General features: G+C 52.2%; 1 protein-coding gene across 1 annotated transcript in view; it reads left to right on the top strand.

Moving 5' to 3' along the window:
• The window catches only part of rnf220a (ring finger protein 220a), a 153,953-nt gene that overhangs the window by 106,052 nt on the left and 33,535 nt on the right, over window positions 1-14,366 (top strand). Inside the window, exons 3-5 of the mRNA XM_036554996.1 lie at window positions 1,250-1,379; window positions 9,375-9,423; window positions 12,846-12,941. Coding sequence (XP_036410889.1) covers window positions 1,250-1,379; window positions 9,375-9,423; window positions 12,846-12,941 — 275 coding nt within the window. The remainder of the gene's footprint in view (window positions 1-1,249; window positions 1,380-9,374; window positions 9,424-12,845; window positions 12,942-14,366) is intronic.

The raw sequence follows: 14,366 nt of genomic DNA, 5'->3' as shown, positions 1-14,366 counted from the left end.
AACACCACGCTGCCCTCCAAGTCAAGGACATAGCCATGCAGGTCTGGGGGATTTATCAAAGGCAAATACGGCGGGTGACCACCTCTCTGGCTGCCTCTGACCTGCTCGCAGGGGGCTGGCCCCTCCACAAAGGCCCCCCGTGGGTGCTCTGGGCTCGGGGCTGCCCCGCCCTGTGCCTGAGCCAAAATGAGAAGATGTGATGGCGGTTAGCCATCTTGGTAATGGCCAGCGTTTCCACAGCTGTCAGCTATCTGCTTGTTCACAGTGTGGTTTAACAATAGCATTCTTACTTTGAGGTCTGACGAGTGAGACACTGAGAGGGCAGCCGAGGATAAAAGGTTGTACTGTAGCCTGTGTGTGTGTGTGTGTGCGTGTGTGTGTGTGGGGGCCAGGGCCCGTCGGCTGGCGGGTGTCTGGCGGCTGACGGAGTCTGGCCATCGTGGCAGGAGCCCATCCATCCAGGATGTCCTGTTGGCCAGTGGACCCATTGTTCCTGAGCCTATAAATAGATCTTTCAGGCAGGTCAGGATCCAAACAGTGCAGAGACACGGGTCAGGAAGTCTCAGCGAGCCGCCGTTTGAGCGCTTATTTTTACAGCAGGACTCTTTTAGCAGTGGAAACCCTCTTACTCCTGTCTGCTCTATTTTTGGCCTGAGTGTGTGTGTGTGTGTGTGTGTGTGCACGTGTGCATGTATGTGTATGTATGTGTGTCTCCATATGCAGGCATGCATGTGCAGATGCACATACGTGTGTGTGTGTGTGTCTCTCCGTGTCTGTGTGTGAGATATGCACAGAATAAACCAGGTGTGCAAATGGTGCTCCACTGTTCCACCGTGTAAAAGTCTGGGTGTGTTTCTCATCTGGCCACGCCAGCCGATCGCGCATGTGGTCGCCAGTCACTGCAGACATCTGTGTGTATGTTTTCTCCTTTTTTATAAAAAAAAAAACAGGGCTAAATTGGAGTCAGAATCTGATACAGTGCGCGGTGCGGGGTTCATTCTTTCCCTAACTCAGTGTTAATGAGGTAACGGGAGCCAGGCGATGGGAGCGCGCTGCTCGGCGGGTGAAACCCGAGGCCCTGAGTCCGGAGGGCCAGGAGACCCGCCGTGTGCTCTGATCTCATCCTGCCCTTCAGGGTGCCCTCGGCTCTCCCTCTCTCTGCTAACAGGGTCAAAACTGAAAGAAAAAAACTTGAAATTGAAGTAACTGAGAAGAAAGCGTTTAAAAATGTTTCTCTCTGCTCCCCCAGGTAAGAAGAAGGCATCCCTCTACGACAGCCAGGCCCCTGTGTGTCCCATCTGCCAGGTGGTGCTTCGGCCCAGCGAGCTGCAGGACCACATGGAGCAGGAGCTGGAGCGCCTGACCCACATGCACCTCAGGTACCGACTCACCTAAAGGTTCCTATTGGCTCTGACCCACATGCACCTCAGGGACCGACCCACCTAAAGGTTCCTATTGGCTCTGACCCACATGCACCTCAGGGACCGACTCACCTAAAGGTTCCTATTGGCTCTGACCCACATGCACCTCAGGGACCGACTCACCTAAAGGTTCCTATTGGCTCTGACCCACATGCACCTCAGGGACCGACTCACCTAAAGGTTCCTATTGGCTCTGACCCACATGCACCTCAGGGACCGACTCAGTTACAGGTTCCTATTGGATCTGACCCACATGAAATGTACTTTAGGTGCTGGCACACTTGCTCCAAATTCAGTGCACCTCTGGTATGGACACATCAGCGTCTCTGTTGGTTCTGCAGCGTAGCTGGAGCTTGTTTACTACCATAGCTTGTTCGCAGGCACCCCACATGTTCTCCCATTACAAAGCTGCTCTCTGTAAGACTGCTGTCACAATCAGTGTGAAGTAAGGGATAGGCACACACACACACACAGAATCCCACACACACACACACACACACACACACACACACACACTGCTGCTACAGCATGCAGAACACCATGCCAAAAGGAGCCAGGTTTCCGTCACAGCAGGTTGCAATCCTTCACACTCCCTCCAGGGGGCGATGGCACGCCAACAGGCTCATTATACAGGAACGAGTCTCATTATGCAGCCCAAGTGAGAGACAAATTAGCTCAGCGCTGCAGAGGAGGGAAGCCGGCCGGAGCCTGTGTCTACCCGAAAAGATACCTGCATCCATCCCCTTATTAAGAGCACAACGCTTGAGGCACTCAGAGATTTGGCCCAGGACAGGAAACAAGCTGGCTGTTAAGAGAGAAAGTGCTGTTCATAAATCACTCCGCTCGGTGCAGCGGGCGGCGGGTCCAGCCCGGGGTAAGCGCCAGCGGAGACGGGTCAGCGCTGTCGATCGGGAGGGGGGCGGCTCAGGTGAGCTGACAGAGAACCATGCTCCATTGCGGGGTTCTGACCGCGGGGGGTCAGCCCAAGCTGACCCGCCACACTCCTCACTGACTGTGGGCAAGGGGAGGGGGCTCCAGGGAAGAGGAACAGCCTCATCCCTGATAGCCCCCCCCCCCACCCCCGGTCGCGGACAGGGCTGTTACATCGCGCTTGAAAAACGGGCCACTAGGACCCCCGCTCTCCAGAGTCACACCCTGTTTTTATTTACCTCCCTGCTCATCGCCGGCCGCTCCACCCAGGAGCGCAGGGGCCATACATCTTACCCAGAATCCTCTGGGCTGCCCCCATGGGGCACTCCCCCGTCCGTAGCCCTGACATGCACACGCGAGGCCCACCGTCCCGCCCACCGCCGGAGCCGACGCCGCCGGGCACCGCGGTATCCATCATGTCCTGGAGAGAGTCATTGTTTAATAATTAATAAAGGGCACTCCGCTGCCCCCCCACCCCTCCCCGCCCCCCCGCCCCGGCCAGGGGCGCGTGGACAGGAGGGAGGCGGCAGGGCCCTATTTTATACGGGAGATAGCGTAATCCCTCCTCGTTTGTCAGGAGGGGATGCTGTTCCACGTCCTGGCCCGATGATTTACCCCCGCCTGCTCTGTTCCCATTAACCCCTTTTCTGTTGCCGGGTGAGTTATACCCTAGCAGAGGCAAGCCGCTTCCCCGTGATTTAGGGAAGTGGGGGGTGGGGGGGGGGGGTGAGGGTGCTCGCCTGGTGTGCGTCCTTGCTCTAAGCCACCGTTCCCCCCTAAACCTGCTTCACGCTGAACAGGCTAAATGGAGCAAATAGTTCGGTTAAACGGTGAAATATGTTTGATGTTTGGTGGTTTAATCTCTCCGCGTAATAGTGCTCGGTAGCAGGTGACTGTATGAATCACACACCTAATAGCAACACGATTTGCGCTCTCCCTTTATGCGCGTTGGGAATGTTAAACTGCAGGTTTCTACAAACCCCCGTTCTGTGATGTCACAAATGTAGCATCCCACGGAATAATTTTTCCTTAATTTATAACTATACTCGTAATTCGGTTGCTTAACATGGGCGAGTGTGTTTGAAAAGCCGCAGCCAGAAGCAGAGGCACCCAGGTGTCACTGAGCACAGAGCACCCCCTGCTGAGGCTCTGCAGTGTGCCCCACGCCCCACTCTCGTCCACCCCCCCCCCCCCCAGCTCCCCCCCCGTCCCGTTCCCTCCAGCCTAACAAGGCCGCAGCCGAGCCAGCAGCATCGCATATTTACAAAGATCATTGGAAGTGACAAGCTGAATTTGGTGCAATTTCTGGTAAATCTCCCTTTAATAACGCCGTTTCATTCTGCCCAAATGAGACTTGAATGCATGTAAAATGGACAAGGATATTTAAGATGCAGCATTAGGCAGAGGCCCCGGGCCGGCGCACGGGGGCCAGCGCGGCTGGATGTGTATATATGAGATTGTGTCTGTTCACGCCTCTCTCTGGTGGCTCGGTGTCTCGCTCGTTCCCCCCTCTCTCTCTCTCTCTCTCTCTCTCTCTCTCTCTCTCCCGCCCGGGCCCCTGCGCTCCCCTTCCCCTCCTTGCGGATGTAAATTGAAATCCATCATGCCCTTTACACATCAGTCCTTGGAAGGAGAGCACTCGGAGGGCAGAGCAATCTACATATCCCCGCATAATCAATTCGCCTCCAGCAGAGCGAGAGGGAGAGCCGGGGTGGCAAAGAATGCAAAAAGCAATCTTTATCTGCACCTTTTGGGCCCCCCGGCTCAGTCAGGTTTGGCTCCTCTCTCTGATGGGGGGGGGGGGTGTGGATGTGGGGGGGGGGTGTTCGAGAGGGAGCTGTCCAGGGTGCTGATGTGGTCAGCCGTAGCCATTCCAGCAGTCTGTGCATGCATGTGTGCATGTCTGTGCATGAGAGTGTGTGTGTACGCGTGTGTGTGTGTGTATTTGTGTGTGCGCACGTGTGTAGTGTGTGCACCCAACCCAACCCCCCCCCCAGATGAGCTGCAGGACTCCAATCAGCGTTCCCTGCCACATCCCTAATGGACGAGCCGCCACCGGGCAGGACGTTAATGAGCGCAAAGCATTTAGCAGCCGGCCAGCAGCACGCCTCTGTGAGAGGGGGGAGTGTCCGCAGGGCGGGGGGAGGGCGGGGGGGTGAGTCCCGGCATGGAGCACCAGGCCCAGAATCTCCTCACCCGGTAATTGCCGTTAATTCACCTGCTCTGACATGAATAGCACGCCCTCGCTCTCCTGTCCTCTCCGCTGGCCTGTCCCCCCAAACCACTTTCCTATATTATTTTTATTATTGTCATTTAGCAGCGGTCCTTATTACAATGCAGGGGAAAATTGCAGCACCCGCACAGACAATTAGAGTAAAATGTCTGAATGCAGCCGGTGCGTATAACACGGGTTAAAATAAAGATAAATACAAATAATATGTAAGGGCTTAGGCTGGGTATCAAAGTGTCTCTAAAACAATTTTTCCTGGATGCTAAATTGCAAAATCTCTGACCATTAACAAACTGAGAAAAAAAGTACGCAACTAAAACCTATGAGCATTCAAAACATTCAACAGCGAAATTGTCATTATTCATACCAGTGTAAGGACAGGCTTGTACTCTAATGCTTAAGAGAAAAGGTTTTAGAAGCTTACCAAAATTAAAATCAAATATAGGGATCAAAAACATGTTCAGTTAATTTGTTCACTACTGAAGAATATAGCACTTTACCACAGTAAATGTGTCATAACAAAGCTGAAATTTAATTGGTCAGAATGCAATCTCACTTGCAGTCCTGCTTGTATTCCAAACTGAAGCTATGGTAATATTGCAGAATACAGTACAGGATTTTAAGGAAGGAAGTAATGGCCACCCAAGGAGCAGAGGGTGCTGAAATCATCGCACTTTTTAATGGGGAGTCCCTGGCAGCGGGGGGAGGGCTGCAACAGGAAAGCTGTGTGTTCAGCAGAGGCTGCAAAACAGCAGTCAGACTGATTAGTCAATAAGTCATATCGACTTGTTGGTAAGCAGCATTTTTGCTCTAAATTGTCCTTTGCTGTTTATGTTTCTTATTAAGGAAACAAAATGGAACTCCCTCCCCTTTGGCCCCACAGCAAACCCCCCCCCCACACACACACACACAGACCCCACCCCCCCCCCCCCCCCATCTCCCATCTCTCTGCAGTCTCTTTTCTTGCTTTGTTGCTCATTTCAGAACCATTTCATCTGTTTGACAAGACAGGCAGGCGTTGGCCGCCAAAGCACACACATCAAAATTCATTGAAACGGGTGCGATTTCGAACCTGCGGAAAGGAGGCCGGGATCTGGCGGCTCCAGCGCCCCTCTCTCCCGCCCGCCAGCCCCCGTTTCCCCCCCGTCCCTCGCTGTCTCTTCTCATCTCCCTCTCCCTCTCGCTTTCTTCTCTTCCATTTCCTCTCTGTCCGCTCGCATCTCTGGCACCTCATCCCTCGGTGTGAATTTGACTGCAGGACCCTCCTTCTCCTCCTTCACTGTCCTCCGTCTCCTCCAGCCTCGGCTTTATCTGCAAGCAGACGCTCCCTCTGCCGCTGGGTGACCAGGCTGACCGGCTCAGGCCACGGCACCCCTTCATCACACGCCGGCCTGTTCCCTCCTTACAGGCCTGGCTAATTTGGCGTTTGCCACGAGAGCAGGGCAAACGCAGGCGCAGCCTGGAAGCAGATGCGGGAGGAAGTGAAATGCGAGGGTGTTCCTTCACTGCGTTTACGCGGGCGTCTCCGCTGTGCGGCGGACGCAGGCGTGAGGTGGGTTCTCCCTGCGAATGGCGCTGCGCAGAGGGCTAATAACAGCCTCGCGTCTCGGGAACCAGAGCCGAGGCCTTCCAGAGCAGCCCGGCTGCTGGCTGGCTAAAAGGCTCTTGTGGTCGCGCTCGGAGAAAATAAACCGCAGACGCAGTGTTAGGTTGGACGTATCGTTTGAAAATTCGCCTTGTAACAGTCACTCACCCCGGTCTGCGCCCGGCACATCCGCAAACACTTACACCGGGGCTCCTTTTCAAATAGCGATCGAATTTAACCAGAAAATGTCACATTAATTTCAAACTGCAGTTAGATACACGTGTGAGGCTAATGAACACAAGGGAAACAGCTGCCGCTGTCTGAGGGAACAGCTCCTGGTTCCCCTCAGCGGGAGAGTCAGACAGTTATTAAAGCAGACGCCCCAGAGACTTTTTCCGTATTTGTTTGGGGGATGAAGCCGTGACCCCCCCCCCCACCCCCTTTAACCCGCCGACCCTGCGCCTCTCCGGGCTCATCCCGCGCAGTACAGTGCATCAGGCAGTGTCCCGCGGCAGCCCCGCGTCCCCCCGCACCGGTACGGGGCCGAACGCGGCCCGAGATTAATGGCGGGGCGCATTAGTTACAGTGCGCGGAGAGCGGCCCTGCCGTCACGCGGACGGGAGCGATGAGAGGAGCTGGCGGGACGCGGCGTGTCGCCGGGCGGATTTACTGCGCGGGGGAGTGTGTTTATTATCTCACAAATAGCCAGCTGCCGATGTCCCGATTTATCCCCTTTCTGGGCGCGCTCCTGATTTGTGTCGGCGCTCTCTGACACGGCGGCTCAATCACGGCCACCGCCGTGGCGGGGAGGGTCGGGGGGGGCTCCCGGCCGGGCGACTCGTCGCCCGCATTACAGGCCCGTCTCCGGGGCGCAGGGTGAGCCGGTAAACCCCCCTCTCATCCGCCTCTCTGCGTCCCCCCAATTACCTCGGCCCAGACTAAGCCAGTCTGAGCGGGCCCTGTTTTCGGTGGCTTTTTGGCTCCCGGAGAGTCAACGTGGAACGGGCCAGCTTCACAGGTGAGCAGCGTCTGAATGCACTTCATGCAAATTTCCTCACTTGCGATTCTCAACTTGCCGTTCATCCCGGCAACGTGCCGTTCCTCCCGGCACTGCCAAGGCCGTGTTTTTGTTCTGATATATGTTCTCAAATCATACACCCTTCAACGCTTTGTTTGACTGCACTGTGTGGTGAAAAGAGAGCGTAGTTTTCCACTACGTGATACTCTACATCCCTTCATTATTCCTGTGTTTTATGAGACAGATCTTTTTGAGGTCGCTCTACACCGTGCACGTGTTTTTTTTTGCCCTTTTTTTATTTTCTGTCCTTCCTCTTTCCTCGTCTTTGTCCTTCCCCATTTCACCCGAACAATCTAGTTCCTCCTCCATCGCCTTCCCTCCATCACACTTTAGTTTCCTTCTCCCTCTTTTGTGGCCCCCACATCACCCCCTCTCCCTCTCCCTCTCTCAGTGCCCCCCCACCCCACCCCTCCCAAACCAGCACCACCTCCACCTCTCATGATCTCTCTCTCCCCCCCCCCCCTCCCGGGATCCTCTCGCCTGCCAAATCACGTTGGCGGATTAGGACCTGGGCAAATTCAATTTCTGCGCCCTGCCACGGCCGCTTGACACCTGGGTCTGCGCGCGGCCCGCAAAGCGAACATGACAGAAGCCATGTTTTTTTGTCACTTCGACCCGGCTCATCTTTTCCGGGGCCTCGCAGAGATGCACCCGCGTCCCCCGGTGCAGCGGGAGAGGACGAGCGAGAGAGCGAGAGAGCGAGAGAGAGAGAGGGGAACAAAAAGACATAAAGAGAGAAGGAGAGGCAGAGACGGAGAGAAATAGGAAGATAGGGGGAGAGCGTGCAGGGTGGCGGGCGGGGGGTGGGGGGATACTAATGTCTCAGAAAAGAGATCTGATTTGATATGTCTCTGCCCATTGTTGCAGGGCCTCTCGGTCTGCCTGTTTAATACTTTCTGGCTCTTAATCAGTCATCTTCAATTCGCCTCGTCGATGTGCTTCTGATCTGATGTCATTAGCCCCCACCGGACAGACCCTGGGGAGAGAGCGAGGCCGATCTCTCTCCCCCCCCACCACCATCTCCGCCCCCCGCCTCTCCCCCGCCTCTTTAATACAATGTTTACAAGCCAGCGCATTGTTCTTAACATATTTCAAAATCCTAAATGCCCACGGCGTTCCACTGACAAATCAAATAACAGCCAAATCATTTATTTCCTTCTGCCACTTGCCCTTAGCGGAAAGAGAGGGAGGGGGGGTATGGCTACGAGAATGATTACTTCAATAAAAAAATTATATCCCAAATCTGCTTAGCGGTCATACATTGGACAGTAATTGTTTCAAATTCAACGTGGCCTGAGGGTGTGGAGGTTGAGTGGCACAGAGGGAGGGGCGGGGATTAAATCTACAGACGATTAAATCTGTGATTTGTTTTGCTTCTTGAGCGTGCCTCTGAGTGTCTCTCCGGGTTCCTGCTCTCGCCAGTGAGAGGGCCAGTGTGTGAGAGCCGAGCTGACCAGAGTGTGTGAGCGGGGCGCACCAGAGTGTGTGAGAGAGGCTGACCGGGGTGTGTTAGTCAAGCAGAACTGAGTGTGTGAGCCGAGCAGAACTGAGTGTGTGAGCCGAGCAGATCGGAGTGTGTGAGCCGAGCAGATCGGAGTGTGTGAGCCGAGCAGATCGGAGTGTGTCAGCCAAGCAGACTGGAGTGTGTGATCTGAACTGACTGGAGTGTGTGATCTGAACTGACCAGAGTGTGTGATCTGAACTGACCAGAGTGTGTGAGATTGTCCACGTACTGGCTGATCGGGGTGTCAGTGAGGCGTTTGAGGGCACGGGCGATGTCACTCACAGGAATGTGAGGGGAGAGGGGCTGTTGAGGGGTCACAGTCTGATTCCACACACAAAACCTCTCACACACACACACACACTAACACAGCACACCAAAGATGTGGTTAAAGTGGCACATCTATCACAACTGCTCATCGTTGTTCCGAGTAAAAAAGACTTGTTTTAGCTGTTGCTGACTTGTTCAAGGTGTAACTTGTACCTGTGTACCCCTATGTTAATTAAATTAATAAAGTGCTCTTGTGTTTATGCACTGTGTGTGTCTTCCAGAGAAACAGCGTACCTGTACCCCTGAGTTGCTTGGGTCTGCATTGCTTTCTGATTGCCTCTCTTCTCCTTTCTCTACAGTAAAAATCCAGCGCATAAGGACCTAAGTGTAGTACCAGGAACACCCAAGGTAAGAGCCCCAAACAGCAGCGCACACTGCCAATGAAAATCAGTCCTTTGGTAACATATTGCAGTTTACACATATATACCCGTATCTATTCCATGTAACATAATACTCTGTATAATGTTCCATTTAATACACTGTGCATCTACTCCCAGGTGCAGCACCTGTGTGAAGCAACATTCTGCAGGTTTTGCTGGTTTAAAGAGTGTAATTCTCAGACAGGGAGAGTAAAAGAAAATGTGACCAAAAGCATAACCTGCGTAATCTTGGAGGCAGAGGGACGGGACGAATATGGAAGGGAAAATACCATGCATGATAAATACAAATACGTGTATATGTATGTATATATTTTTTGTTGTTTGTTTTTCATGGTTGGTAACAAAACTTGCCGCGCAAATAACGTTCAATTTGATTCTATCAGGAAACAATAGAGATATGGCAGAGAATGAGAGAGAGAGACAGTGGAAGGGTGCGCCTGTGTGCATGTGCGTGTGAGTGTGTGTGTGTGTGTGTGTGTGTGTGTGTGTGACAGAGAAAGAGAGCAATCAGGATTTTGTAGCGCTCAGCTGGGATGATCTTTCAGTCGACATCAGGGCTCTCGCTAGGGGAGTGAAACCTGAAACCACGTCGTACCAGAGGCCCCGATTCCCGGGGGGGCGGGCAGCGTTTAGACCCTGCAGTCTGAGCCAGGACACCGACAGGGTATCGACCCGCTCCCAGCCAAACTGCACTGTCCCGCACCAATCCGCTGCACAAATTAGCACTGGCAGTGAGCGGGCCTCGGCCTCTCCTCGTTCAGAGACAGTCCACTCCAGCGTCCTGGCCTCTGCGGGGTTTACCTCTCCCTGTCACTCAGTCCGCGAGAGGGAACAGGCAGGAGGCCAAACAGGAGACCAGGGCAATGAACTGGGAATGGGACACGAGCCCTCCAGTTAATTCTGCCAGCCACCGCTCCCCTTACGCACCCATATCATCCTCCTCTCCTCCTCCTCCCACAGACTTTTCACTTAGCACCAGTTTCCATTACATTACATTACATTACGTTACGTTACATTTATTTAGCAGACGCTCTTATCCACAGCAACTTCCAGCACAAAAGAACAGAAGTGCATCCATTCAAGCTGAATGAGCAGCAGTGTCAGACCAGTGAGTGTGAGCATAACACTACATTTACATTTACATTTATTCATTCGGCAGCCACTATTCAAGCCCTAACACAAGTTCACTTGTGCTAACCTGACTAGACAGCCTAGAGACTAAGGGAAGCCAAATACACACAGACTACCACACATCGCAGTCACTTGATCACAGAATCCAAGACACTTGGGGCGCTTGGGCGGGTTACTGTAGCAGCAGCGTGGAGTTGAAGTAACATTGAGGGAACGTTCCGCATTTACCGAGGACCCCTGCAGCTCTGCGGATCCCCAGCGGGGGGTGTTGGGGTGCAGAGGGGAGAGGGAAGAGCTAATGTTTTCTCTGGGAAAGGGCTGGGTGGCAGAGAGTCGTTGGCACTGGGGGAGGATTGATGGTCCCTGTGCCATTAAAAGCAGGACTCGCCGGTGGTGAGCCTCTTCGCGGAGGGCGAGAGAAGCCATGAATTATTTCCTTAAAGATCCGTCCCCTCCGACGATCATCGTACCTTGTAAAGGCCACTTTTTATGAGCTGAACGACGCAAAAGTCACCCTTTAATATTACGATCGTTTTTTTTTTTCCAATTTTATTTTAACAGCCAGTGAGTCATACTTTTCAGGAGGACATTTCTCCAGACCGAAAAAACAAAGAGAAAGAAAGGAGTAATTGCTTCTTTTGAAGTTAACCTTTCGAATGCTCCTGCATGTAAAGATTAACTGGGTGACAGCGTGGGCTGTGCGGTGGGGCTGATTTGGATTCACCGCGCGGGGCAGGGAGGGTTAGGGCCGGCGGTCAGCGGGACGAGGGGACCGGGGGGGGTGGGAACAGGCGCGAAACAGGGTTGCGTGATCAGGGAATTAGCAGGCCCTGTTTGGGTGAGGGAATGGGGGCTGGGAGAGGGTCGGCGGAAGCGTGACTTAGCATTCTCCGGGCGGGCGTTTAATATTCCGCCGGAGCGTGTGAAATTAAAGAGGCTGCGGGTGATCACAGCGGCCGGCGCTTCCTCACCCCGCGCCGTGCTCGCCGGCGGACCCGGGGCCCCCGCGCCGCGGCAGGGGGATTAACCCCGCCCACTCCTGCGCCGTCGCCATGTCCATCACCATGGTGACACCATGCCACCCTTATTCCCGAGGACGTGCGCATCTGCAGAGCGTGCGCTAACGCTCACCAGCCCGTAGCCCGATCATACATAAAACTCACGTAGCTATCCACCTGGTAACAAACTCCACTGTTAAAATACTAATACGTTTATGGCAGATTTAAAATATGGGTTATTGCCACTCTAAAATGCGTGCATGAAAGGCATCTTGATCAAGGCATTACACATATTCTGCTACGCCTTTTAATCTTTTTATGGCCGAATACCTGAGCATGAAGCGTCTTGCTCCGCAACACAACAGCAGTCCAGGACGCAAACCCACAACCTACAGGAGAAAAAAATGTAGAGGCTAGTAGCTATAATTCAGAACCTGAACAATCATCAGCAAATTCTGCATTAAATTTGAAGAGAATCATATTTCAGAACCTAAACAATCATCTTCAAGTTCTGTATTAAACGTGAAGAGAATCCTTTCTGAATCTGCTGCATAGTACCACTGTATGCTGGAGTGCTTCCAACTCTGACACACACAAACACACACCTCAGTCCTCTCACGGCTCCAACACCCCCTGACCAAACAAATAAATAGTCCCCTGACCCCCGTGATCCACAAGCATTAAGCGCCATGCATAACGCTTAATTTACTGTCTCTTCCAAATGGGTCTGCCATTTTTCACGTATTAATATTAGATTACGCTTGTGTCCCACTAAAACATTTCCCCCCTCTCTCTTTGATTAATTGGAGCAGATTGTAAATACAAATATTTTATAGCAGGCTCATAAAAAGCTGTGCGCGGGACCTGGCCTTCCTGTAGACTAAGCAATATTTTTCCCCCCTCTCCCCTAATTCATTTGAAAAATTAAGTCAATTAAGTTTTCAGCCAGACAGGCCCATAATGTCTCTCAAGCCGCACGGGCAGGTTTATAGATGACCAAAGAGAGCACCGATGTTACCCAGACTCCTCTGCTCCATGCCACCATCACTCATGTCCCTCAAAGTAAAAATGTATCTGGCGTGTATCTCGGTGTCCTTAGCTCGGGTTTGAGGGTGATGTGCTGTGTCCGTCACAGACATGGCCAGGGGTCAGAGGTCACAGGTGCTGTTAGGAGCCTCTTCTCCTCAGCCACGCCGGTGATCCCTGTGACCGGTGATGCACGCTGACTGACATGGCTGCTCTCTCCCTTGTGTCTCCACAGTCGCTCTTGTTGTCCGTGCACATCAAGCGAGAGGGGGGCTCCCCCACCGTCTCCCCCCTCTCCTCGGACGACCTCCACCACTCCGACAGATACCAGGTGAGTGGGGGGGGGGGGCTACCTGTCCGTGCAGTCACACAGCATGCAACAACACTGTCAGCTGTAGGGGAAATTACAACACAACATCCTTCCCCAAAAGAGATGAGTAAGTAGGTGAATAAAAAATTAAAAGATAATCAGTTTGCCATGCTTCTTGTGAAAGAAGGAAAGCTTATTCGTTAAATATGAAGAAGCATCGGCTTTGTCACGGAATTATGGCAGGAATGTCTTACTCATCTTCCCTCTATTTTGTACATACATCTCTTCAGCGAAAGATTTCGTAGATCTTATCTTCCTATGGATTTATTTCTCCTTCAGATAATGCATGTCTCTCCTTCTGTGGGGCATCCTCTCTCACTATCTGTCGCAAAATTTGCCCAGCTGAAAGGTATTTTCAGGAATGTAATCATTCCTAGTTTACCCCCAAGCTAATCTATAATGCTGCGAAGCTGAAGCTATCATCTTGTCGTTCGCAATGCCCTTGACAAGAGTGTTTTGCACCTGACCTGCAGGAGACCAGGCTGTGTGTTGGTTATCTGTTGGAATGTGCTAGAAACATTGGGATAATCTGAAAAATTGCGTTAAATTCCAGACCGTGCCAGCGTCCGCTGCTCCAATGACGATTGCTGTATTTGGCACATTGATTAATTTGGATGTCTAAACGCAGCAGTCAGTGATATCATTCCTGTCGCTAATGGATTTCAATTTTGCAGCATCAAGAAAGCACTGACGTACACCCGCCATCCATCCACACAAAACAGAGAAACCTAAAACTTTATTAATTTCAGAAACGCACATTTTCTGAGGAATCGGTTGAAGTGCAAGTTTTCATTAGCAAAGCTGCAGAAACCATTACATACAAATGAAAAAAAGTCAATTAAGCGTTTTACTTATATTCATAATTAGCCCTTTTTGGAACGCTATCCATCGTTTGCGCAGACCACTTAGATACCATCATCATCATTACTCAGCCGGCGGAAAATGACCGCGACGCATGACGTATGACCGGCTCCGCCCGCGGTCCCGGTGTCAATGAGCGGGGATCCATCGCCTTGACTGGGCCGCTGCTGTCAGCAGGCGAGAATGGCTGCGCGGGTCTGGGAAATGCTGATGCGGTCTCCATTCTGCCCGCCTATGAAATATTAAAACTAACTTATTCTGCAACGGGTAAATTACTCCGGATGAGCCATGCAGGAATACGTGTACGTTGAGGCTGAAACTCAGTAGCCTAAGGTCTTCGTTTAACCATTTTCACTGTTTTGAAATTAGTAAAGACAACAGCACAACAGAGTCTAATTACAAATATCATCGTTGGCTTCAAAATGTGTATACTTATATCACTTTTAAATGTATCCAAAAATATTGTATATATAGAATATAGAAATATGGTATGTTTCTATATCAACCTCTTGTCAATTAGGCTTC

Source organism: Megalops cyprinoides, chromosome 20 (assembly GCF_013368585.1).
Source record: "Megalops cyprinoides isolate fMegCyp1 chromosome 20, fMegCyp1.pri, whole genome shotgun sequence".
NCBI classification, from domain to species: domain Eukaryota; kingdom Metazoa; phylum Chordata; class Actinopteri; order Elopiformes; family Megalopidae; genus Megalops; species Megalops cyprinoides.
The sequence above is the reverse complement of the archived record's forward strand: the minus strand, read 5'-3'. Positions and strand labels throughout refer to the sequence as shown.